Source organism: Myzus persicae, unplaced genomic scaffold (assembly GCF_001856785.1).
Source record: "Myzus persicae strain clone G006 unplaced genomic scaffold, MPER_G0061.0, whole genome shotgun sequence".
Taxonomy (NCBI): Eukaryota; Metazoa; Arthropoda; class Insecta; order Hemiptera; family Aphididae; genus Myzus; species Myzus persicae.
In genome coordinates this window covers 549,755-575,099 of record NW_019101460.1, presented here as the reverse complement: position 1 = coordinate 575,099, position 25,345 = coordinate 549,755, and the positions used below count along the sequence as shown (strand labels likewise).

At 30.4% G+C, this 25,345-nt stretch overlaps 3 protein-coding genes and 1 long non-coding RNA gene across 6 annotated transcripts; 2 read left to right on the top strand and 2 right to left on the bottom strand.

Annotated features, from left to right (window-relative positions):
- Positions 1-68: 68 nt before the first annotated feature.
- LOC111029150 lies at positions 69-2,648 on the bottom strand. 3 transcript variants are annotated; one of them, XR_002603977.1, is made up of 4 exons: positions 2,506-2,642; positions 1,986-2,320; positions 1,612-1,898; positions 69-1,332 (listed from the first exon to the last, which is right to left on the bottom strand). It is a non-coding gene; the product is annotated as an uncharacterized LOC111029150 (long non-coding RNA). The 3 variants fall into 3 exon arrangements; XR_002603978.1 differs by having other exon boundaries at positions 69-1,898; positions 2,059-2,320; positions 2,506-2,648; XR_002603976.1 differs by having other exon boundaries at positions 69-1,898; positions 2,506-2,647.
- A 122-nt stretch (positions 2,649-2,770) lies between these two features.
- Positions 2,771-7,441, top strand: LOC111029145 (V-type proton ATPase subunit H). The gene is made up of 10 exons (XM_022308019.1): positions 2,771-2,957; positions 3,054-3,135; positions 3,207-3,390; positions 3,496-3,714; positions 4,096-4,301; positions 4,367-4,451; positions 4,511-4,689; positions 4,767-4,994; positions 5,092-5,205; positions 7,011-7,441. The coding sequence occupies exons 1-10, from the start codon at positions 2,900-2,902 to the stop codon at positions 7,087-7,089; spliced, it is 1,434 nt and encodes a 477-aa protein (XP_022163711.1). The 5' UTR covers positions 2,771-2,899; the 3' UTR covers positions 7,090-7,441.
- Positions 7,442-8,831: 1,390 nt separating this feature from the next.
- Positions 8,832-16,359, top strand: LOC111029147 (putative cystathionine gamma-lyase 2). The gene is made up of 6 exons (XM_022308021.1): positions 8,832-9,202; positions 11,274-11,561; positions 13,128-13,262; positions 13,996-14,131; positions 15,304-15,631; positions 16,116-16,359. The coding sequence occupies exons 1-6, from the start codon at positions 9,038-9,040 to the stop codon at positions 16,273-16,275; spliced, it is 1,212 nt and encodes a 403-aa protein (XP_022163713.1). The 5' UTR covers positions 8,832-9,037; the 3' UTR covers positions 16,276-16,359.
- LOC111029146 (putative cystathionine gamma-lyase 2) lies at positions 16,337-24,897 on the bottom strand. Its single transcript, XM_022308020.1, has 7 exons — positions 24,697-24,897; positions 23,358-23,528; positions 22,609-22,896; positions 21,426-21,560; positions 20,404-20,539; positions 19,137-19,464; positions 16,337-16,559 (listed from the first exon to the last, which is right to left on the bottom strand). Exons 2-7 carry the CDS (start codon positions 23,520-23,522, stop codon positions 16,394-16,396), a joined length of 1,218 nt encoding a protein of 405 aa, XP_022163712.1. The 5' UTR covers positions 23,523-23,528; positions 24,697-24,897; the 3' UTR covers positions 16,337-16,393.
- Positions 24,898-25,345: the final 448 nt, after the last annotated feature.

Here is a 25,345-nt window from a genome sequence, read left to right as displayed (position 1 = left end):
TGTAGATTTTAACAATATGAGTGTGTGAGATATTACCGTAAGTCTTCTGGAAGCACTTTCGTAATATACCCGTTGCACGTTCCACATATTAGTGTTTCTTGTTCTAGTTATTCTCAAAATAAAATTTATTTAAATTGTTTTAAAATCATGTATTAGAAACAATTACATACAAATTATTGAACTAATATTTTTATTATTGTTATTAAATGGTACGAAAATAATTTTCTTTGTATGAATGAATGATGAGTACCTAGTGTGTACAAAATCAAAACTATATTCTGACGACGAAAATGTATAATCGGTAGAACTTATTATAAACATAACAGCAAAATATCAGTTATCTATCTCCTGGACGCGAATACAACGTGTACGAATTTTGTAGCCGGTCCAATACTCATATCCTGCATATACATTTTCTCGATTTTTATATTTTTTTAAAATTTTTAATTTTAAGAATACGATACGGGTCTTAGTGTGTATTTTTTTTAATAATTTTATCTTTTAAATTATTGTTATTTTAATACCTAAATGCGACTAAAAAGATACTCAGTGGTAAAGATGTAATTCAATTTTAAATCCATCTAGGTATAGTTAGGTTAGGTTAACCTAACCTATGAGGGAGAGGCTTAACAAAATTCCGCGTTAATCCCCACTCCCATTCTATGCGACTATTCTTTTGACTTTACGTACTACCTTTGATTGTATTCTTCAAATGGTGAAATTCTATATAGGTATGTCAATTGCGGCGTTTTCCATTACCGCACAAACATGACCCAATATACCGCACACAAAAATAGTACGATACCGCACAGATTTATAAAAAGGCATAGTCTAATTCCGCACACAACAAATAGTACGATACCGCATACATTTATTAAATATAAAAATTTAAAAAAACATTACATAGAATTAAATAATTAAAAATAGAATCTAATATAGTCATAATATATAGCAATAGTATAGTAATAGTAATCAAAATGAATATTGTAGGCATCTATATTGATTTAAAATTTAAATTTGTTTTTTTTTTTATATATTCCATTATAGTCAGTTTGTTTCTTAAGAAAAGTGAGGTACTGAAATACCAAATTGGCTTCTCGTTCTCGATTACATTTCCGCTGTATTGCTTCAGTCCCCTTCTTAGCTTAATAATGTCGTTATAGATTATTGTCGATAAGCGACGATAATTGTCCAAAATATACGTGGCGGTAATGGGATATCCAGTATTTTAAAATATGTGTGCGGTTTTGTCTCAAGTGTATTTTGCGCGTTTGTGAGGTACTAGGTAATAGGTATAGGTACTGTATCTGCAGCATATATCCTTAACCACACCTATATAAGCATTGATTATAAATAAGTACTAACATACTATAAACAAAAAAATTGTATAATTTATAATTATAATCAATGCCATGATAGATTTCGTCATGATCAATGCTATAAGCTATGTACCTACATAACCCAAAGAATTTTGAGTTTTTGGGTTATTTTAAGATTGGTTTTTAAGGTTTTTATATGCATAAAAAGTGACTTTCAGTTTAACGATATTACTATCGTTTGAAAAAAAAACAAATTGTTGTTTTTAATATAATTAATGCTATTATCGCTTACATTTCGAGCGCCAAGTAAAATAAGTTTGAAAGGTATAAGACCTTAGTGGTTTCGTCGGAAATCTTCATGGTTTTCAAAATATCATGCCAAAAAAAATTTAAAACGATTCATGGACACCGAGCTCGGCGAGCTCGCTGTTCATTTGTACTGCGGAAAAAATTCACTTTAACTTGTCAGGAGCTTTGAAGTATACATGACCAAATGCCGTGTGCACTCTGGAATTATTTCCATCGCTTACCGAATTTTCTTGGCTTTCCGAATATGTTGGTTAACTGCTCCGTCAACTTCTGAAAAAATGCGAAATGTTTAAAACAATTAAAAACGACTCCTGGTAAGTGTTAATGTGTTATATATATATATATTGAAGAGCATACAAATTTCTCATCTCTGTAGAAAATAGTAGTATAGTTGCACTTTAGCTACCACGAGGTGTTTTTTAGTACCTACCTAATTTCTGTTGATACATACTGAAACTGAACATACTATCTATGTATTTCAACGAGTCAAGAACGATGGTGGAAAAATAGTTGTACGAAAAACAGTTAATATTATAGAATATAGACAGCTGTAGATGACCTGATGATTTAAAATTTAAGAGGACGTTACACTCGTATGCGTTGTCTCTGTCTTACAAACGTACAACATAGCCAAAACTGTAATGCGCGGGATAGAACCACTAAGTCTGTAGTTCTAGTAGAGACACTGAAAACTTACACAATATAAAAGGTGATATTTTCTGTGTCGTAGAATTTTTATTTGTTTGATGTCATTATTCATTATTAAGAAAAACTTATAATACTTTTAAAAATCTGATATTTTTAAGTTTTCCAGACTTAAATAACTTTAGATATATTGGTCTTATCGAAAAAATAAAATAACTACGACATAGCTTACATTCTCCTCTGTTCAAAATGAAAATTTGGTTACTTAGTTATAGCTGTAACTTTTTTGGTTCTTTTCCCCGTGAAACAGTTTTTGCTATGTTTTACATTTGTGAGACAGAAACAATGCATGTGGGTGTAGTGTAGTGTCCTCTTAAATCGTGGAAGTGACTAAAAACAGCTGTCGCACGGTATTAGTGTCGCATTGTATTGGTCACACTGTCTTCCATTAACAGTGGATAATAATAATATGGGTCTTTAGTCTCTTCATAGATAAACAACTACCATCATCATCAGAAGGTTCTTCGTTATTTTCTGAATCGACTAATAAGTTAAATTATTTTCCCAATTTTTCTCACCAAACTTGCCGAATCTAGATTTTCCTCCGGATCATCAGAAATTGTGGAATGACAAAAACAGCGAATATGAAAGAAATTCTGCCAGCGTTTCCGGAAGAAAATATTGGTAAGCGAATGTCCGTAATAAAAGGGCGTGTACCTCCGGACAATTCATCACGAAGACCCGTTTAAACAATTTATCGGGAATTGTGTATTTTCGCAGATATGTTTGCCGCCACCAGCGTTTTGCAGCAACAGGCGGCCGAAATAAGGAATCTGAACCCTAATTGGTCTTCTTATTTACAGTAAAGCTTTTTTACCCAATATCACCCAATCTGTGTGTTTCCCTAATATCCTAAGCTTAACTCTGTCTCAGGTCTCAAATGATATCGCAAGACGTGTTTGATTTCATCAGTGCCTATGACGTGACAGATGCCAAAGGTCAATTTTTAAATGACAATCGTCCACAGTCCGCAAAGGCCTTCTTCAGTCTATTGGAACATATCTCTAAGGAATCGACTATACAATATGTACTCGTTTTGATTGATGATCTATTGACCGTAAGTTGTTTCTTTCCTCTTATGTGCCTTTGACCCAAGTCATTGGTCAAAAGAAATTTATGGTCCTCAAATAATACATTTTTTTTTCAAAATTTTATCTCACAGGAAGACCGATCACGTGTAGAAATATTTCATGAATATGCTCTTAAGAAAAATGAACCAGTGTGCGGAAATTTTTTGAACCTGTTGAATGCTGCCGATGGGTTTATAAATAACATGTCTGCTCGAATTATAGCAAAGTTTGCATGTTATTCAACTGATCTAATCAATCAAACTGATCTTCAGTTTTACTTGAATTGGATTAAAGAGCAACTGCTATCTGCTGTAAGTCAACACTTAAAAATAATTAATCTAGTTTGTGTATGTGTGCTATTATTTTTTGTCCAGCAAGGTTAGGATGTTGTTTAAGATATTTGCAAATTCAAATACCTATATTTACTATATAATCATTTGTTTAGGTAGGAGAAACTAAGTTAGAATATTTTAGATGTATAGGTTGCCAAGTAGAAATATTGAATCATATTTCTATTTACATATTTATGTATAGGACAAACATCTCACCCGTGATGAAACTAGACTTATACCTAAAATATTTATAAACAATTTATTTTTATTCTATGTATTTCATCATAATTAATAATTTGTCTTATAAACATTATGAACATGGTATTTTAATTTTAATATAATATTGATTTATGATTTCAGAACAATGAATACATGCAATCAGTTGCTCGCTGCTTGCAAATGTTACTTCGTCGCGATGAATACAGAACTGCATTCATTTCTGTTGATGGTATATCTACTCTTTTGAGTATATTATCAGGACGTGTTAACTTCCAAATTCAATACCAATTGATATTTTGTGTGTGGGTTATGACATTCAATCCACGTTTGGCTGAACGAATGAATAAGTTAGATTTCAATAAAAAAAACTTAAACAAATAATTATTAACTCATCTATGTTTTTTTTTTACAGATTTAATGTTATTCCTATTTTGGCAGATATTCTTAGTGATTCTGTTAAAGAAAAAGTTACACGAATTATTCTTGCTGTATTCCGGGTAAATTTCTTATTCATTAATTTCATTTAAAAATTTTCTTCTAATTAATTGAATTTTAGAATTTAATTGAGAAACCAGAGGATAACACTACTTCCAAAGAACACTGCATTGCAATGGTACAGAGCAAAGTTTTAAAACAACTTAGTATTTTTGAGCAAAGGAAATTTGATGATGAAGATATTGTTGAGGATATACAATTTTTAAACGAACGTCTACAAGCATCTGTTCAAGATCTTAGGTATCTTCAGAAGAATCTTAATTTTATATAATATAATGCAATTCACTAATTTTGTCTTAAACATTACTATTTTACAGTTCCTTTGATGAGTATGCTACAGAAGTGAAATCTGGTCGATTGGAATGGAGCCCTGTGCATAGATCAGCACAATTCTGGCGAGAAAACGCATCTCGCCTTAATGAGAGAAATTATGAACTTTTGCGTATCTTAGTGCATTTGTTGGAAACAAGCAGAGACCCACTTGTTTTAAGTGTTGCTAGTTTTGATGTTGGTGAATATGTAAGACATTATCCACGTGGAAAACAGTGAGTATAACATCATAAATGTATTATTTTATATTTAACTTACATTATAACAAATTAATTTATTTAAAATCACCAAATGTCATTTAATATTTTACAGTATAATTGAACAGCTAGGAGGAAAACAACTTGTTATGCAACTGTTATCACACGACGATGCAAATGTACGTTACGAAGCACTCTTAGCAGTACAAAAACTTATGGTGCACAATTGGTAAGATTTTAAATTATAAACTGTTGATTAATATTTGGTTTTTCCTCATTGATTACATGACGACATCTTATAAGTTGTAATAGAATTAATTTCACGTATCTATGGCCGTATTTAATAACTCTTGTAAACTATACGTATGCTTGGGTCCTTGCAAAAAAAAATACTATAATTCTACATTAACAAATAGACTGCTATAGGACTGGTGCCATCCACATAGTATCAGGGTATAAGTGTATTTTTTTGTTTGCTGGTGGTCGCACCTTATATCTATACGCCATACGACCTTGGGCTGTATGTCATAAACACATTTATTTGTCAATAATAAGTTTTTCGTGGTGTTGGACTAATAATGAAAAAAAAATTAATTTATTCAAAATCCATGCCATTGAAAATAGAGTGTGGTCCTGTAAGAAAAACAACCGTGAAACCTCAAGCATGGTATTCAACAAGTTTAGATAACTTATTTTCTCTTTCTGACCCATGAGTATTATAGCAAATTTGCTACCGGTAGAACCTAGCTTATATTGTTATTTAGTTATAGTATTAGAGTGAATTAACCTTTTAAAACTTGAAAACATTTACTATATTTTACTTAAGCTTTTTTATGATATTTCAATTTGTATATCATATTTCAAATATAACTGATGTGATGCTGAAAAAATTGAAGTTTTAAAAAAAAATTCTTAATGATTGATAAATTAAAATAATAATGTACGACTTGTATGTTTTTATGAAATAATGTGTCTAAGAGTTGATTATAAAAAATGAAAAGATTAATCATAATGCCAATGGGCGTCATTCAGTATATGTAAACAATGTTAAAGTAAGATATAGTAATTTTTAAATTGTAACATTTTACTATACTCATAACTGTTCGTTTATAAATAATGTTCTTAACATTAATATTAGGTAAATTTACTTTTAGTTTTGAGGTTTACAACATAACTTTATTTTCGCTGAAAGCAAATTTGCTATGTGGCGCATTGGTGAAAGAGAGAAAATAAATAGTGCCCTGACATCCTCTTAACATTGATCTTAGCTAGAATAAAATTACTTTCCAACAAACAAAACATCATGATATACCGTGTTTTATGTATTGTTATAAAATTGAATTATCAATATCCAACTTAGACTGTGTTCTTTAATCGTGGACTAGTTTAGTTTTTAGATTTAATAAAAAAATTAAATGTTTATAAATTTATACATTGCATATTACACATTACATATATTATTATCTTTAATGATATAGTTATAGACAATATTTCTTGTACATAGTTTTTCTTGTGTACTAAATTATTATGGAAATTAAAATTTTTTATTTAAACATAATTTATACTAATATTTATCTGAGTATCAAGATTCACTTTAGGTTTTCTTGAACATGTGACCTGTCAGACTGCATGTCTTACCATAATACCATATTGGGTATTCATTTAGTAATTCAGGTCAAATTAACTAAAGTTCATAAAGTCTAATACGAAAAACCAATTATCGACATTTCTAAAAATTGTTCATTTAGCAATACCTAGTAACCAGTATAATGAGAAAATAGATATGTTTGTACTAATAATTAGGTACCTTTAAGTATTTATATTTGTATTATTTTCAACCTTTTTTTTTTTTTCCTTCGGTGTGAGGTAACCGCTAACTGGTAAACTATTATTAAACTTCTATTCCTAGAATAAGAAAACTAATCACCAGTTTTTAAAAAAATTACCTCTAATTTTAGAAACAGTTTTAAGCTCTGCTTTTAAATTGATGATTGTTATATTTTTATTGATTTGTATTTTTTAAATTTATTTTAGGGAGTATCTTGGTCGTCAGTTGGAGAAAGAACAGGGTACCAGTACAGACAGAACCACTGCTCTTACAGGAAAAGCTTAAAGTAATTTATACGTAAAATACACTAAAAAAAAAATACAAATTTATAATGTACAGATGTTAAAGTTTTCATTTTGTAGATTCCTCATAAATACAACACTAGGTTGAAAAGATTAATGTATGATAACTTCTCATTGAAGTTAATATATATTTCTTCTTTTAATTTTATTATCTATGTATTATCATTGTTTCAATGCGGTATTTCGTGATTTATTGTTTTTTTTTTTCATATTTTAACTATACCATTAAACTATTGTAGTTATTAATAATAGATATATACCTAAGCAATGTTATGTATTTGATCATTCCAATATAATTCAAAAGTGAATTTATTAAATAATATTTTTGTTCATTCCATTTTAGTTTTAAATTTTATCATTTATATTATACGATGTGTGTATTGTGTATACAGTATATATTTATTTAAATATGATCAATGTAGATTATTGATAAATATATAATTCATCAATATAATATAAATATTAACATTACTACAATAAATTGTGATAATACTGATGTAAGTGTATTAAAAAGTGTTATAGTACATAATAATATGATTATAGCTGTAATCACCAGTTTAATCAATGATAGTTATTGGCTGTGAAGGTCATCGAAATTATTTTTAATAATTCTTGTTAAACGTTAATATTATAATATATTTGCAATGTTCAACAATTAAATATTATAAATAGTTAATGGCTATTTTAAAATACTTAGTATACAGTTGGTAGTAATTGAATATCCCTATTGAACGCCCTTTACTGTTTATGTGAGCTTCAGAATGAAATCTGACCTCACCTGAGCTTTTTTTATTAGATTGCTTACATTTCTTAATTTTCTTAGAAGTCTTTCCCTAGAACTAATGAGTAATTATAATAATGGCACCACCAATTAAAAATTATTCATTAAATATTCAATAATAAATTACTAAAACGTAAAAATAAATAATATAATATATTGATTTTCTGACCGCGTATGCACACACATTTATATATATATATGTCTATTTTGATATGTTAAAAACATTTTTTTTTCAACCCTTTTGTGACAGTTACATTCATTAGATTCCCAATGATAATTTATCCCGACTAGTACAATGGTAGTGCTAGAATTTTGATTTGGGTAGGGTGGTTGGTTGTAGAAGGACAGCAATTATTAAGTTGGGACTTGCAAAAATGGGATTTTAGCCCCGCGCTTAAATAAAAATAATTAATTTGAGCTAATTAGGTACCATATAATTAAAGGTTTTTTTGAATCGATGAAGAAATCGGTAATATCATTTTTTTTACTTATTTTTTTTTAAATCATATAGTTTATTATTGTTAATTAGTAATTTCATAATATTTTTATCTACCTACGGTGAACTATTACAATTTCGTTTTATAGCTAATGAAGTGACCAAATATGAAAATATTTGAGGTTAGGGCTAGGAATTTGTCTGTAGTCTAATAATAATAACCATAATCTAGACAATTGTTCGATGCACATATTATTATATTATTATATACCTACATTGACGACTGTAGCAAATTTACAATAAATCATTGTTTAGTATAATATGATATATAATAGATATAAATTGTAAGATTGTATAGCTTATAATGTTAATAGCTTCCAAACACAGTGGGATGGTCAACAATCGATCGTACGAGTTCATTTTAATTACATTGCCCGGTTAATTGTAACGAAATTGGTCGATATTGTTATGTGCATTGTGTGTCTACGAGATAATCATTTTATACACGGAGTTATGCTGTAATTTGTCATCAATATGTGTCATCGATCATTTTAGGTCCGTCAGCCCACACGAAACAATCGCAGTTAATACTTTACAAATCAGTTGTGTTGTATTCTCGACTCCCGAACGTTGTCAATCAATAGCTGGTAGGTGTGTGTTAATAAGTAGTTCTTAAAATCTTCGTCCTACAAATCTGCAAAAAAAAAAAAAAAAATGTGTGACAACGGTTCCGTGACAAAAATGAACGTAAGAGATCCGAATTTTGGGACCAAACTCGTGCACGCCGGACACAACCCCGGAGAGTGGACTTACAACGATGTCGTGCCACCGATTGCGATGAGTACGATATTCAATTCGAGATCGCCGGGAGTAATCGAAGTAAAATATTGTGTTACTTGACTATAAAATATAATTTATTATGACGTGAAAACGTATTGTGTGGGATCTTATAGGTAGGTGTATGTTATGTACGGCATATTATGGTTTATATCTTATGTGTTGTGTACCTATATGGATTAACAATGTTTTTGTGAAAACAAATCTGTGGTGATGATCTAGATACGGTTATGTATATTATTACTACATGTCTACTAATTGTAAAATAGATCAAATCGTATAAAGATCCAGATGTTTTTTTTCAATAAAAATATTTGCCTACCTACTTATTTAAATGTCCAGGTTTTATTTTTGGACGTTTTCGATAAGGCGAGAATTTCCCGAATAAATTATGTACATTTATTTTATACCTATTAGCTATTAGTTATCTACCTATTTAGATATTTATTGTTATATAGAGCCATAGAGGCAGTGATCTTCACTAAACTTTTTTAAATTAATTATATACTTCTTAGAATATTTTATTGAGTAGGTATTTTTCCTTTGAATGAATAATAATTATTCACAATATTATTTAAGAAAATCGTCAATTATTGTGTACATGGATGATGGATGGATGAAGTGAACAACACCATTCCCGTTTCATAACTGCATTTCGGGTAAATCTGAATTGTCTACAGGTGGTTTACTACAATATTATACTTACAGATAAACCAAAAAACAGACATAATATCATTGATTGTATAATACATTTATCAAAACGAATGTTAACTGGCGTATTAGGCATGGATTAAGAAATAAAAAAATGTAGATGCATAATAATATAGTATGGATGCATTGAATTTAGAAACAGTTAATCGTCTGGTTTTGAAAAAGTCGGTTCTGGTAGTTTATGATTAGGTATAGAAAATAATATTCACTGTGTAATTACTGTATATATTTGCATGTCTATAGACGAAGATTGTGTCAGACTATAAGTTTTTCCTCATATGAAAAAAATAAAAAGGCACTGAAAGTTACATTAGTTTTTATATGCATTTAAAGTTAAAATTCATAAAAATCAAGGAACATTTGTAAATTATTTTGTAGTTGAAAATTTATAAAATGTTCAATCTTTATATCTAAGGATTGAAAATTAAAAACAATGTTTCTCATAAGCATTTTTTATATTATAACCAAATAGTCCAAAACATATTAACACATTTTTTTTATAGATATTTAAACTTCAATTTTGGGCTAAATTAGATATTTAATCGACCCAAAATTATTAACGCTGTCATAGTTATTTTTTTGCAATTAAAAAAAAATATGTTCCTGGGGACATTCAAGTTACAATTTTTACGCATATTATATATTTTACTTCGTTTGTACTTAGTAGACACAGTCAAATTATTATTGATATCATTGATTGTGATTTTGAGTTGTTTTTCACATTTGAAAATATCAAACAATATTTTTATCAATTATTATGAAATAGAATTAATTTTTAAATGCTATATTATTATTTAAGTGATATGATTAGAATTTCAAAAAACTTACATTTTTTAGTAGCACCAACATTTTACAATAAAAATATATAGGTACCTATAATATTTTGATCATGCCACGGCTCAGACGTTCGATATACCTAGGTAATTTACTTGTACCTATTATAGTTATTAACAGTATAATCACTAGTCATACGACCAAATAGTATTATATTATATTAAAATTTAACAATTAATATTTATTTAATAAATGTTCAAATGACAACTGTTCACAACTGTAATAGTTCTATAATTCCAATTAAGCCATAAATAAATGTAATTTGCTGTGAAATACTCGACGACGTGCTCATATTATGTATGATTTTCTTTTACGACTTGGGAGTTATTTTTGAAGTCCGGAATCCACGCCTATATGGCTTTATGTGTGTTATTATTTTTCTCGGAAATTCAAATTGTTTTGAGTACAATTTAAAGTTTTAATTTCAAAGGTTCAACATTTTTAATACCTACCTAGGGTGGGACAATTTTTCTCACAAAATATGTGGAAAACAGTTGTACGCTGAAATTTCATTTATATATAATTACGTCTTATTCTTTTAATACGTGCATATTACAACAATTTATAGGGGTACGAGTACACGCGATGCGGCAATCCGATCCGTTCGGTCTTGGAGAAATGTCTGATAGCACTGGACCAAGCCAAGTACGCGCTGGCCTACAGTTCCGGGATGGCGGCTATCTCGTCCATGGTAAATCTGTTGGCTCCCGGTGACCACATATTGTGCAGCTCCGACGTATACGGCGGTACTCACAGGCTGCTGAACAAGATGGCCAAGCATGCGGGAATCTTGTTTGACTTTATTGACTTTTCCGACACGGCGAACATCATCAAAAGTATAAAACCCAACACTAAGGTGAGAGTGACAGTACATCGTACCCGCGCTGATCACCCGGAGCTGTGAATTTAATGCATTTAAAAACTGCACTTATAAGCTCTATAAAGACTATGAATCTCGAAAGATGCATTAAAATCTTAAAAAATTCAATATAAAATATACTTTAAGTATAGGTACATAATATTTATAAATTGAAAAATATTAAACTCCTTTCAAGTGTAAAAGTTACAAAAATAAGTTTTAATAATTACAGTTCAACCTTGATTTACTTACTTATACGTTATAAAATATCGCTAAAATAATGTGCTCTCGAGACTGCTAAAAACGAATTATACATATTTTTTTATTCTCCGAGACGATGATAAGTCTCATTAAACATGATATAATATAGCACAAAACAAACTTAAAATATAGGTACACAATATAATGCTCAAAATTATACAAAAGCTTTAGAACAGATATTCATAAATTGTTAAAATATTGTTTAAGATATTATAGAAATATTCAAACATTTGAAATAAAACTTTAAGGTCAAATGAGATACAACAACATATTTATAATTTACCAAGGGCTGTGAATTGAATGCACTGAAAAATCGTAAAACAGGCACACACAATAAAAATCCAATATATCTAAAATAGACTTTATAAAATAATACATTTAGTGTTTACAATTTTGTATACATGTCGTTAATTAAGGTTTTGTATATTAATATATTATTATATCATAATTATATACGTTTGTCTGTCGGATCGTGATTAATTGTGCATATAAGCATGAACTACGAAGTTGGACGAAACACCATAGTGTGTAAGCGTTATAATACCGATTATCAATAATTATCGCGGTTTCTTTTAAATATATTAATATTTTTATTTCATTTTATATTTCTTATTCGTTTTCTCAGTACTCAAAATAAGGCAATGATGGTTTATATATTTTTCAAAATTAGCGTTTATTCTCTTTCCTGATATTTTCCAATCTCACATTCATATAGACTACACTATAGTACCTATACGAATAACATTTTATTTAGGTAATCAAATGTACATTAGAAAGGAGGAAAAAAATCTATAAGTTATATAAACAAATTTTTAAACATTTTAAATTAAAATATTATATATGTATCAAATTTATCTTTGTAGATTATTGGTCTATAGAATAATGTACATTTTGATTTATTTGCAACTGCAGCTAATTCCTTACAATTTGGTATAATCCCATGGAATGAAAAAATAATAACTTATTTTATATATTAATAATGTTAATTAAACAATATACATTAACCATTTTTATAGATAATTATTTTACAAATATATATTATAAGTAGGTATTTAGACTGATTGACTTGTACTTGAATAATGAGTGAATGAAAATGTTGATTTGGACCTATACATTTTCAAGAAACACTTTCATGTAGGTATGATTTTATAAGACTACGGGTATCAAAAAATGTGAATTGTAACTGGTGTGTTTTCTGCAGCTCAAAAACATGCTAACGAATTATTTGTTGTTGCTTGTCTCCATTTCCTTCATACTTTTAGATATAATTTTATCTGTAGAATATATTTCATTTTATTTCAGCTCGTTTGGTTCGAGAGTTTGTCGAATCCTTTAATGATCGTGTTGGACGTACAAAAAGTGTCTGAAGCCGTTCATATGACTCGAGCAGATATTATAGTGGCCGTTGATAATTCATTCGTGACGCCCTATTTTCAAGTAATTATATTGGAATACTGGATTACGTAATCTTGTACGATGTACATAATTACTTTTGTGAATCATTTTTATCGTCTTGTTAGTCAACTTTAGAGTTTCGATCGTTTATATTACAAATGGATTTAGCTATGATTTGAATGATGAATATAAAAGACTAAATTCTAAGATAATAACAAGTAGATTATACAAAATCATCTAAGCTAATACAAATGGTCCGTAATGGCTAAAGCTTACATTTAACAAATAATAAACAACAATTTTTGGATGGTGGTCGATCGGTAGGTCTTCCTAGGGCAGCTCACACGGCAAGTTCAAAAGGTCCGCGGTTTGTAGTGGTCTTCCTAGAAGACACTCCATGCCAACCTTGCCTCAATTTATTCGCCTACATTATTTACACATAACGTGGTTGACCTATACCTATATTTCATATTTGTAAGACATTTAAGTATCTTCATATTATATTTTTAGAGAAATCATATAATCTAATCCATTAATTAGAATTTATGGGCAGGAATGTTTTACAATTTTAATCGTGCATGAATATTTTAGAACATTTTTTATCACTTATATACTATGCGTTGTTTAAAGAACATATAAATACAAGATTGTTGTATACTTGAATACCTATCAAGCAAATTGTTATAATGTTAAAATAATATCATACTTACTTTTAATTTTTAAACCAAAATAAATAATTTAAATTGTTTTTGTTTTTTAAATACATCATGTACAGAGACCGTTGGATCTTGGCGTAGATGTAATAATGTATTCGCTGAGTAAATATATGAATGGACATTCAGATATAGTTATGGGGGCACTGGTTACCAACAACAAGGACATATATGACAAATTATACGTTTTCCAATACAGTAAGTGACGTTATATTATAAATACTGTTTATATATCTTTTATATTAGTAGCTGCCTCCTCGTCGCTGCCCGGGGAAGATATTTGTGAGAAAATATAAATCAAATACAAGAAGCTACCTTTTGCCTACATATTATAAGAGTTGAAAAAATAAGAAATAAACATCATCCTCCCAGTCTCATGGAATCTATTGATATAACTTTTATTTAAAACAATTAAAATAATTTCGAGTGTGACGAAAATGTGAAAAATAAAAACATTCATAAAAAAAAAAATCAAACAAATAATAATAACTTAAAAAATGAACACATATTCAGTCATGCAGACCGGGTTGGGTCTCAAGTACTAGGGACTGCATTAGTTGGGTTCGGGATGTTCTTAAGTACTACGCAAAATCAATGTGTTATACATTTTTACCAACGCCCAAGATTTTTTTAAATAATATTTTATTTTTATTTTTACCGTACAACATGTATTTTTTATATTTGATTTATAGCGTTTTAAATATATTTTTTTGGTATAGAACTTGCATGTTAATGCTATTTATTATTACCTAAAATTCTAGTAATTAAGTGGCACAGAAACTAAAAAAAAACTACGGACCCAGCTAGTGTAATACCTGTAAAAATCCCGGACCCAACTAGTAAGTATAGCAATTTTTAATTCTAGCCCCGATTCAAATGTAGCCATGCAGACGGTCTTGGTATAAGCACATTCCCGCGACCTCCTAATGTGAAGCAATATGACTAAGCCTTTAGGTATCGGACGTCCAATTAAGTGTGATAATTTGCGTCGCTGCTTTGGTAATTTTTATTCGTGTTGGATATAAGTTTAGCTACGTATTGTCGTACCAAATGGCTCATTCGGGTTTTAAGCATACTTTAAATCAGCATAATATTATATATAAACGATCACGTGTCCGATTCATAAACGGTAAATCTTTCAAAATGTTCACGTATTAGAGTAGTTAATTGTCTTTTTTAGCCCCTATATAACACTTTTGGGCCCTATTTATTAAGGTTTGTGTTATGATTTACGAGTGTAATTATAATTATTTTTTTATCGGTCTTAAAATACAACTCCGGGGCCATCAATTTGTAACTATTATTATATTATAATTTATGACGGTGTATCTACAAAAAAAAAAAATTCATCGATTTGTTTTTCACCACAGCTTCCGGAAACATACCTTCGTCGTTCGACTGTTACATGGTGAACCGCGGATTGAAGACGCTGCAAGTGCGCATGGAACAGCACATGAAGAATGCCACGGCGGTAGCCGTGTACTTGGAATCGCATCCGAAAGTGCTCAGAGTGAACTACATGGGCCTGCCCAGTCACAGGCAACACGAAATCATCAAAAAACAGTTTACCGGCCACAACGGAATAGTGTCGTTCTACATCAACGGCGGCATCGAAGTGAGCACGAAGCTGTTGGAATCGCTGAAGCTGTTCTGCATCACGTGCAGTCTGGGCTGCTACGAAAGCTTGGCCGCTCTTCCGTGAGTATAATATCATCCATCACTGGGAATTTTCGACGGAGTACGTCATCCGAGGTAGTATGGCAACATTGATATCATTGAGGTTTCTATGAGTAAAAATGTTTTCAGACATCAAAAAAAAAATAATAATAACATACCTACTTCATCTGGTCCAAAAATATAAAAACTCGATTTAAGTCATACCCCGGTGCTTTATTTTATATTTGGTAGGCGTATTACAAAAATCAGTGTGAATTCTGATTCACCCTCCCTCAGCTATTCTACTGATTATATAATATTTACCGGAGCCACAATATTATACGCAGTCGGTCACTTGGTCCAACGAAGTTTTTTATTTCACGTTAGTTTGATGCACTTATTGTGGCCCTATTCCCGAAAAAAATCCCAAAATATATTGTCCCGATAAAAAATGTATTTATTATATTGTTTTGTCGTCCGGAAATAATTAATTTTTTTTATTTTATTGAAATGTTCACATGTATAGTTGTAAAATGACGCACACTTCGCTCACGAACGAAGAAAGGCAATCTTCTGGCATTCACGATAATCTCATTCGGCTGTCCATTGGCTTAGAATACTACCAGGACTTGATCGACGATTTAGAACAAGCAATTCAAGCAAGTGGAGCTAAAGATAAATGTTAACGAATTAAACAAAAGTCTTAATAGATATTTTATTATATTATATAATATAATATAAAAATAATAATAAATATATTAACTGATTCCCATCAGCGTTATTTTACACAAATAAAATACTATTTTAATTATAACACAATTGTTTTTCAACAGAAGCTTTTAGTGCTTGATCAAGATCGGCAATTAAATCTTCTTCGGATTCTAATCCCACAGACAAACGGATTAAATTGTCTGTAATTTTTAATGCTGCTCGTTCTTCTTCAGGAACTGAAGAATGAGTCATGAGTGCTCTGAAAAAATAATGTACATATAGCTAAATAGTTGAAAAAAATTCTAAGTATTTTTTACAATAGGTATAATCGATTACAAGTAGTTGTGTATTTTGGTTATAATAATATTATAAAATAGGTATGGCTATTGTTATATTGATTCTCAATGATTTTTCAAAGGTTTTTTTAGCATACATTAGAAAGAATTATTTCTCGAATTACATTACTACAACAAGGTTACGACAATATAAAATAAGATTTGGATAAATCAAAAAATTAAAAATTACGATTAATTGCGAAATATTAAAATGTTGAAATTTGTTGAATCATCTTAACAACATTTTTGAAAAGTACCTATAACTAATTGGTAGTGGTAGTATTAATAAAATACAAAATATGTACTTCAAGTCTTTATAACGTGCAGGTATTCATGACTTCGTGAGAGTATGAGACTATATGGGCGAAATTTGATCATGAGCAAAATCTATCTTTGGGTGAAGAAGAGTACAAATTACAATTCCTCTGTCATAAGTCCTAAGTTAATTTATTAAAATTTTTTTAAAGTATGTTCAAAAAAAAAATTTTAATTGTGTGTATGTCGATTTAAAATTGGTATGTATAGTCTAAGCTCTCAAAATGGGGTGGGTATTAATGAGGTTGAATCGATCTGTTGATTGGCAACAAACCGGGGTAAAATAGTGTTAACATTTTCTAATTTCTAGATAAATTATGAAAACTAATTTTTATATAATGCATTTAATTTCAATTTTGGTAGAATTACTAACCTGCACATTTGCAGTCTTTATAAATCTATATATATAAGTGGAGCCAAAAATGTATAACAATTCATCAATTGAGAACGGCTGGGCCGATTTGGCTCAAATGTTTTTTAATTGTTCGTATTGCCAGGAGAAGGTTTTTACGAAAACAATTTTGGAAAAACACTTTTTCAAAAATTTTTTGGATGGTTTATTTTTTGGGTTCTGGAATGTTTATTCGAATTAAAAATAGCTAAGGAAAGCCAATTTTTTTTAAACTTATAAAATTGTCCATATGACATAATTAATCGTTAAAATGGGGCCTCCGGCCAACACCAAAAAAATGGATCAACATGGAGAAATATGTCGTGGATTGAATATTAGGTATTAATATTATGTTTCACTATATACAGTAAAGTTTAAATTTTGTAAAATGATATTTTTCGTATCGTTTTTATTCTGTTCGATTTTATTTATAGCCGTAAATACCCTCTCTTTACATAGAACGCAACAGTCGATAGAAGAGATAAAGTTCAGATTTTATCTATATGAAATATGACTATTCAATTATTACGACTTAACTTTCCATTTCCGTTGTTGGCGTTAATAGAAAAACCGTGTGTGTACAATTTTATTTTATTTTATTTAACTAATCTAACAAGATAATCCTGGATGGTTTAGATTCACAATTGGACCCGATAGGTCCGACCGAGGGAGTTGCTCAGAGATTTTAATTTTACGAAAAAAAATATTTGTTTACATAGGTACTGCAGTTGCTATTGGTTATAGGGGAAATATAAATATATTTAGTAGAAATGGTTATTATTTTTTTTTTTGTTTATTGGTTGCCTGCAGTGGTTCATCGGGCAGATCAGGTATAAGCATGCATAGTGCATACAATTGAATTTTCGCAAGTTGTCTACCAAGGTGGATGAGTGGCACTTATAGCCTCTCATCGGCGTGTCCACAAACAAAATAAATACAAAACATATTATTTCAATAATACACAGCAGCATAATATACTGCTCGCATTATCACCATCGAGTCTCTTGAAGAGTTGGAATTTTTAACGGGCAACAAAGTGCACGGGATCAGCTAGCAATATAATATATAAATCGTCTTAAAGTCAACATCCTCCCAGGAAAATTTGAAAATTTGAAAATATTTAAAGCATTATTTAAGATGGAAATTACATTTATAGTTAGGTAAATGTAAGTGTGATCGATTTTGTGAACTGAGAGTGCGGTTTTATTCTTTTGCTGGTCAAAACTTTTACCTCCATATTTAAAAACTGTAATGATGGGACTGTTAAGAGGATGCTACCCACGCGTTTGTTGTCCCCGTCTTATCAACTTACGGCATAGCGAATTGTCGTTCACTAGTTTGAATAGTGTGCCTTGTGCCAAACTTTTAGGTAAGAATATTATCTATGCTTAAACGTCGGCGGATTTTCGATGATTTCATTTTCAAGCAAGACACGACGTGTATGTGAAATAATAACAGAAATCAAAAATGCTCATATCTCACTTGAAAATTAAAATATCCAAGTATCCACCGACGCTTAAGCATAAATTATTATCTAAAACTTTGATAATGAGTCGAGTCACTCTAATATCAAAACTAACAGCACACTATTGAAACCAGTGAACGAAAATGTTCTATGTCGTACCTGTGTCAAACGGAGACAACAAATGTATGGGAAGCGTCCTTTTAACATCTTCCAAGTTGATTCATAAAAATATTTTAACAAGTTCTTCCTTTCACTCTCTCCTCCCATTGAATTTTAATGAGCACGCAACCGATTATTAGGTATATTAATGTATAATAGATGTTAACTTACGGATGAGAGGCCAGACTCTCGAAGCCACCGAGACTTTCAGCTAAGCAAAACACTTTGATGGCCTGTAAAAATCTAGTGGCTTCCCCAATACCTCCTTTGATGTAAAACGACAACATGCCGCTGAAACCGCTGGCCTGTTTTATAGCCACCTTGTGTTGGGGATGCGATGGCAAACCTGGGTACAGCACTTGTTCGACGAGCGGATGCTGTTCCAAGAACTTGGCCACGGCTAATCCGTTCTTCATGTGCTCTTTCATGCGGACATGCAGGGTTTTCAGGCCACGGTTGACTAGGTAACAGTCGAAAGGCGACGACATGATACCGCACGCTGCAGAAAATGACAACGTTTATTAAGACAAATGATTATATTTTGTACGTTTTTATACATTTGTATAGTGAAAGAAATATGTGTCGCAAGCGTCAACAAATACTGAACAGTATATCAGTATATGTTAATATCATATAGGTAGGCCAATAAAGCAAATGTGCAAAAGTAAAAAAACAACACTAGTGTAAATTATTTTCATTATAGGCATTAATAGACAGCCGGAACGGTGACCGGCGAAGTTGGTTCGTGGAGAACTCTGAAGGACAGAAATACTGGTGTGACTCGCGAGAGACACTCGAATTTTGTACTTTTCTTTTAATAAAGGATGACTCACTCAACTGCACATTTATTGTACACATTTTTTTAAAAGTTACAGTACTACTTAACTGTTTGCTTTTGAGTTCGATCTGAAATCGATATTAAATAATGGTCGTCGAGGGCTATAAAAGTTAAATAATTGAGTATAGTACTATTAACTCTTGAGAACCTTACTGAAATCGGATAATTCAAGGTCTTTTGATTTCTCAAATGTAGTAGAAGTACCTGTAACAAGCTGATATGAGCTTATACGACATAGCCATGGGAGAGGGAGTCCACACGCCACTGTTGTGAATATCCACGTAAACAAATTATAATTGATCATAAAATAGATTTATTAGGTTATTTTCAATATCAGGCTAGCTGTGTTCCTAAAAAGGTTATAATTATGTGTTTATACAATATTCCGAAAAAAAAACTTGTTGTCAATATAAAATTGAAAATATGAGCATCAATTTAAAAAAATAAAAACCGTTCTTTATTTGAGATTACAAAAATGTTAGTCCTAAAGAGACGCATGTAGATATTAGGTATATTCACATAAATTGTTATAAACTATAGAAGGATCACACTCAGACATAATATTTACACGAACTAACTCATGAGTGTATTGGTACTTACTGGTCTGAATGAAGACTAGACGATCGAATAATTCAGTATCGTTTAAGACAAGTGCACCCATTGTGACGTCCGAATGACCATTCATGTATTTACTCAATGAGTAGAACACGACATCTGCACCCAATTCTAGTGGTCTCTACGTACAAATAACAAAACACAGTGTAAACGAATAAATCTAATACCACTGTGGTGTCGTCAATGTTGAAAAAATATTTTTATGGGCAATATGTCAATAAAAAAAATATTTTTTACTAATTAAGATGACTGAACAAGTGTAAGTGTGTAACGACAAGTGAACAATAATATACAAGTCTATACGTTTGTACTTTCGATACTTATCAAAATAAATATTTGAAAATATCTATTTATCCTTAAGCTCTTACTACTACAAAAGCGTTTTTACGATTTTAGTATCACCTGGATTTCAATATATTATATAATGGTTTAAACATAATCAAATTTAGTAAATTTTATAAATGGTAATTTATTACAATATGAATGGTTATAAATCCACTGAAATACTTATCATAAGGAAGGATGTACAAACAATTTACAAATTTACAATATTCATACCTCGCTTTAAATTAAAAATATAATAAAAAGCTCATGATATGATACCTTTAATTTTCATAAGAGGCCAATTCACTCTAATTTTTAAACTAATGGAGCCAAAAGTAATCTGCAGAGCGTGAAATTTAATTTGTAACGTCCTCTTAATGTTCTATATTTCTATACCTACACCCGTACGTAGATGTTTAATGTGTATTTTATATTTATATATATGTATTTTTTAATCTAGACTTTATACAATCCATATATGATCAGCAAAACGGATGTTTTTTCCTAAATTATATTATTATGTAGCTGCATGAGTGTGACTTGAGGGAAGAACCAACTAGTGAAGGCACTTCGGCATGGTATAACATTATATAATATACATTTTAAGCGAGTTAACATACAAAATCATATCTATACGTTCAAATTATGAAATAGGTGATTTAATGTTACGTTTACTTATTTACTTGGAAATAAGATGTCTGGACCGTGTTGTCGACAACTACGATGATGTCTTTTCGTATGCTATGAACAATCGTCGAAATCGATTCCAAGTCCGCAACTTTAAGGCAAGGGTTTGTAGAGCTCTCCATCCACACTAACTATGTACACACACGATTCAAATTTTGTTAAGTCGTTTAGAAATAAAATACCTGTATACAATTATAAGTACTAGTCAAATAAGAAACACTTATAAATAAACATTGAAAACGAATTAAATGTAAAGTACATGCAAACTTTTTTTATATAATATGTTCGTACTCTATTACCAACATATTATTATTATTATGACCTGTGTACTAAATGCAAAATGAATTCATTCATAAAATAGTACAACTCAAATTAAATTTTTATTTCGCATATTTTTGTATATTTTGTGAATTTTTAGATTTTTATGATATTTTTGGCTTTTTGCGACGTTTTGCATTTTTACACGTTTTTGTATCAAAATTGGTTGTATTTCATGAAATTGTATTTTCGTAAATGTGTTTTTAAATTATTTTCAATCGAATTATGAAAGTAATATGGGTTAAGTAAATACCGATTACAACGCTAAAGCGCCGATACGACGTAATAGCAACGGCAAGCCGTTCATAATTTAGTATTTTTTTTTCAAAATTTTAACTTGGGTTATATCTTCTGATTTTGTTGGGGTATTTTATCAATTTCTACTGCGGTTAGGTTAAACGAGTGTTGAACCGTTGTATACTCTATTCATTTTATACAATCGTCTCGTGTACCTACCCGTACTCAGAGTGACTAAAAATGATTTCAAAACTTTAATAACTCTCTATAATAAATTGTAAGTGATTTATAAATACATTTCCGTTTTTTTCTGTATATTTTGTTGTTTTTATTGTATATTTAGGTATATTTGAGGTAGGTAATATTATAGCTCATATCTATGCAATTTTAAGTGCTATAAACTCCTAATCCTGGTTGCTGATATTCATAGGCAAAGTTACCCAAACGTTTGAGTTGAGTGTTGACCATAGATGATATTTAAAACAACGTTTTTACTCATATGTTCTAAAAATTATATAAGCTCCTATACGCTCAATACTAACTACCATATTTTGAATTGAAGGACTAACAGTATCCGTGCGCCAATGTTTGTATTTAGTTGATTTATGAAACCTGACCACTCACCTTGGTCTCGGGCAAAATTAATTTCGCTATGCTCTTGTCGTTCGTCATATCGGCCACTGTGATTTTAACATTGAATTTAGACGCGATCTTCGAGAAGTACTCATTTGTGCCACTGTATATGTCATCACTGCACAAGATGTGGTCTCCGGCTTGCAACAGTTGGACCACGGCTGTAGTGGAGGCCATGCCCGACGCAAAGGTCAGACAGTGTTTTCCATTGTCCAGAGAAGCAATGCAATTCTGCAACACATTTCTGGTCGGGTTGCCGCATCTGCTGTAGTCAAAACCCTGTGATACGGTAAGAACAATAAATAAATTTAATAAGTATAATTCCGCACGAGTGAAGTCTAAAATTCTTGATAGTTTAACACAAAAAGCAACGATCAATATTTGAATAATATTGATCAGTATACATTACTGCACTCCGTTTGCAATATAGGGAAGTTGGAGACTTGGCAAACTTGTGAGATTGTATTTATTTGTCATTATTAAAATGGAGACTAACTACAAAGGTATAAGCACCTATATCAGTATAATAAATGTGGCATTGTGTGTAGTTCATGGTTAGAACCGTCCCTGCTGGGTTGCATTTTAAAAACAGATTATTGAATTATTCGTCTTAAATAATATAGGTTATTTGGTGGTATTGCAATTTCATTTTGCACAGTTTGCACGCGATTTACTTATACAATCCTGAATTGCTGTGAACCTGTGAAGGAGTGTTTGTTGAGGTCGAAAGAAAAACTCACAGCATGGTCATTTGGACCGCATTGTTTGTATGTGGTAGTCATCGAAATCGGAGGAACGACGTCTTTGAAAGACCATTGGTCGGGATTTTGGCCTACGTGGACGGCTTTAGTTCCAAAGTGAGGATCGATTTTTTTCTGGCACTGCAGGTAATTTGAATCCGCCATTTTTTACTGAAATATTAAATAAAATAAATGAAAATATTAATTTAAATGACATGCTATATAAAGGGCCGTATGGATCTATATTAAATGCACAATGTATTTAAGGTACTTAATTGGATAAGGATTATTAATGCGGTATTGCTTAAAATCGCTTCGTAAATAAGTAATTATTTCTTGTAAAAAGTTAAGGATAAAAAATGATTATTGTGGGGTAACCCCGAGAGATAAACATAAACCATCGCGGACTTTTTTGTACACCTTTTTAATGTGTATAATGCTGTAGTATACATTATTTTAAAAATAACTCGTAGGGTTCAGCCAGCGTTTGCAATGTAAGCACAAAAAATGTGTTTATTTACTACATCAGATTAGAAACCTTTAAAATTATCATTGTTTTTCAACTATATTATGCATGTTAAATACATATAAATCTTCCTCTTGAATCACTCTATCAATTGAAAAAACCCGCATCAAAATCCGTTGAGTAGTTTTGAAGATCAAAGCATACATAGGGACAGATAGACAGCGGGAAGCGATTTTGTTTTTAACTATGTATACTGTATAGTGATGATGAAGTGATGAAACAATACAAGATAAAAAAACAGAAGGTTTGAAAAATATATTTTGAATGCTACCAGTTGCTTGAATTTTCAATAGTACCTATATATTTTTTGAATTAATTGTTTTCAAAAAATATGTTCGAATAGTATTTTTTTTACCAATTCTTTTTTAGATAAAATTAATAAAGTATTATAACAATACATTTATTATTATTTATTTGATACTAAACATATCTTTGATTAAATGATAACCAGTTGGGTTTATTTTTCAATATAAATACCCACATAACTATAATATTATATAATAATAATATTATATTATAATATAGTATAGATTTATTTTATTTATTTTTCTAAAAAAGAAGGTTCCCATTCGAATACCGATGAATACAATAAATACCATAATAATAATTATTAGCCAGAATAATATATTGTGTAAATGTATTTGAATAATTTTTTTTCCCGAAGTACTTAGAAATTAGAATATCAATTCATATATTGCCCATATGGCATACGTAATCGTGTTATTGACATGCAAAAAATTATAAAATATTTTTCAATTTTATTAAACTATAATATTACTTATAGCATAACTTGAATACGAAAAAAAGACTTACAATGTTTGGTTACGGGTAATTATTTGTCAGGCGACGAGCACGTGGCCTAAGCGCCTAGCGAATGGCGCTATATCAAAGTAAGATTCGAATCCGGTCACACTGCCACACTGGTGCTGCACGATCCGGTATCGGTATTTATCCGTTTCGCCAACTACCACTACACGCATGCGCACGTGAAACCCTTTTCCGTCGAATGTGTGTTGTGTACTCGTGAGTGTGTGGCTATACTTAAAATAATAATATTATTATGATACTCAATACAAATAATAATAATCTACCCACCGCACATCACAGTTCGTATACGTTTTTCAAGAGCGGTCGCCGAGAACGAAGTGACTGGTGAGTACTGAGTACTGAGTTCTATGAGGTGGGGTGGGTTGGAGAGTTATGTTAAAATTATTGAATAATATTTAATTATTTGTAAATTTGATTATTCGAAAAAAATTGAGAGTCCATACTCACGTCTCACGTGCACTCAAGTATTATTATTTTTATATGCACTCAAAATGTTGAACAATTCCGAATCAAAATAATATACATTTATCGCAATAATTTAGCATAAGAATACTATATAGGCAGGTACACATGGGCACATGACAGATACTTGTGTAATATGTATCACTATATGTCTATAGGTTAGGTTAGGTTA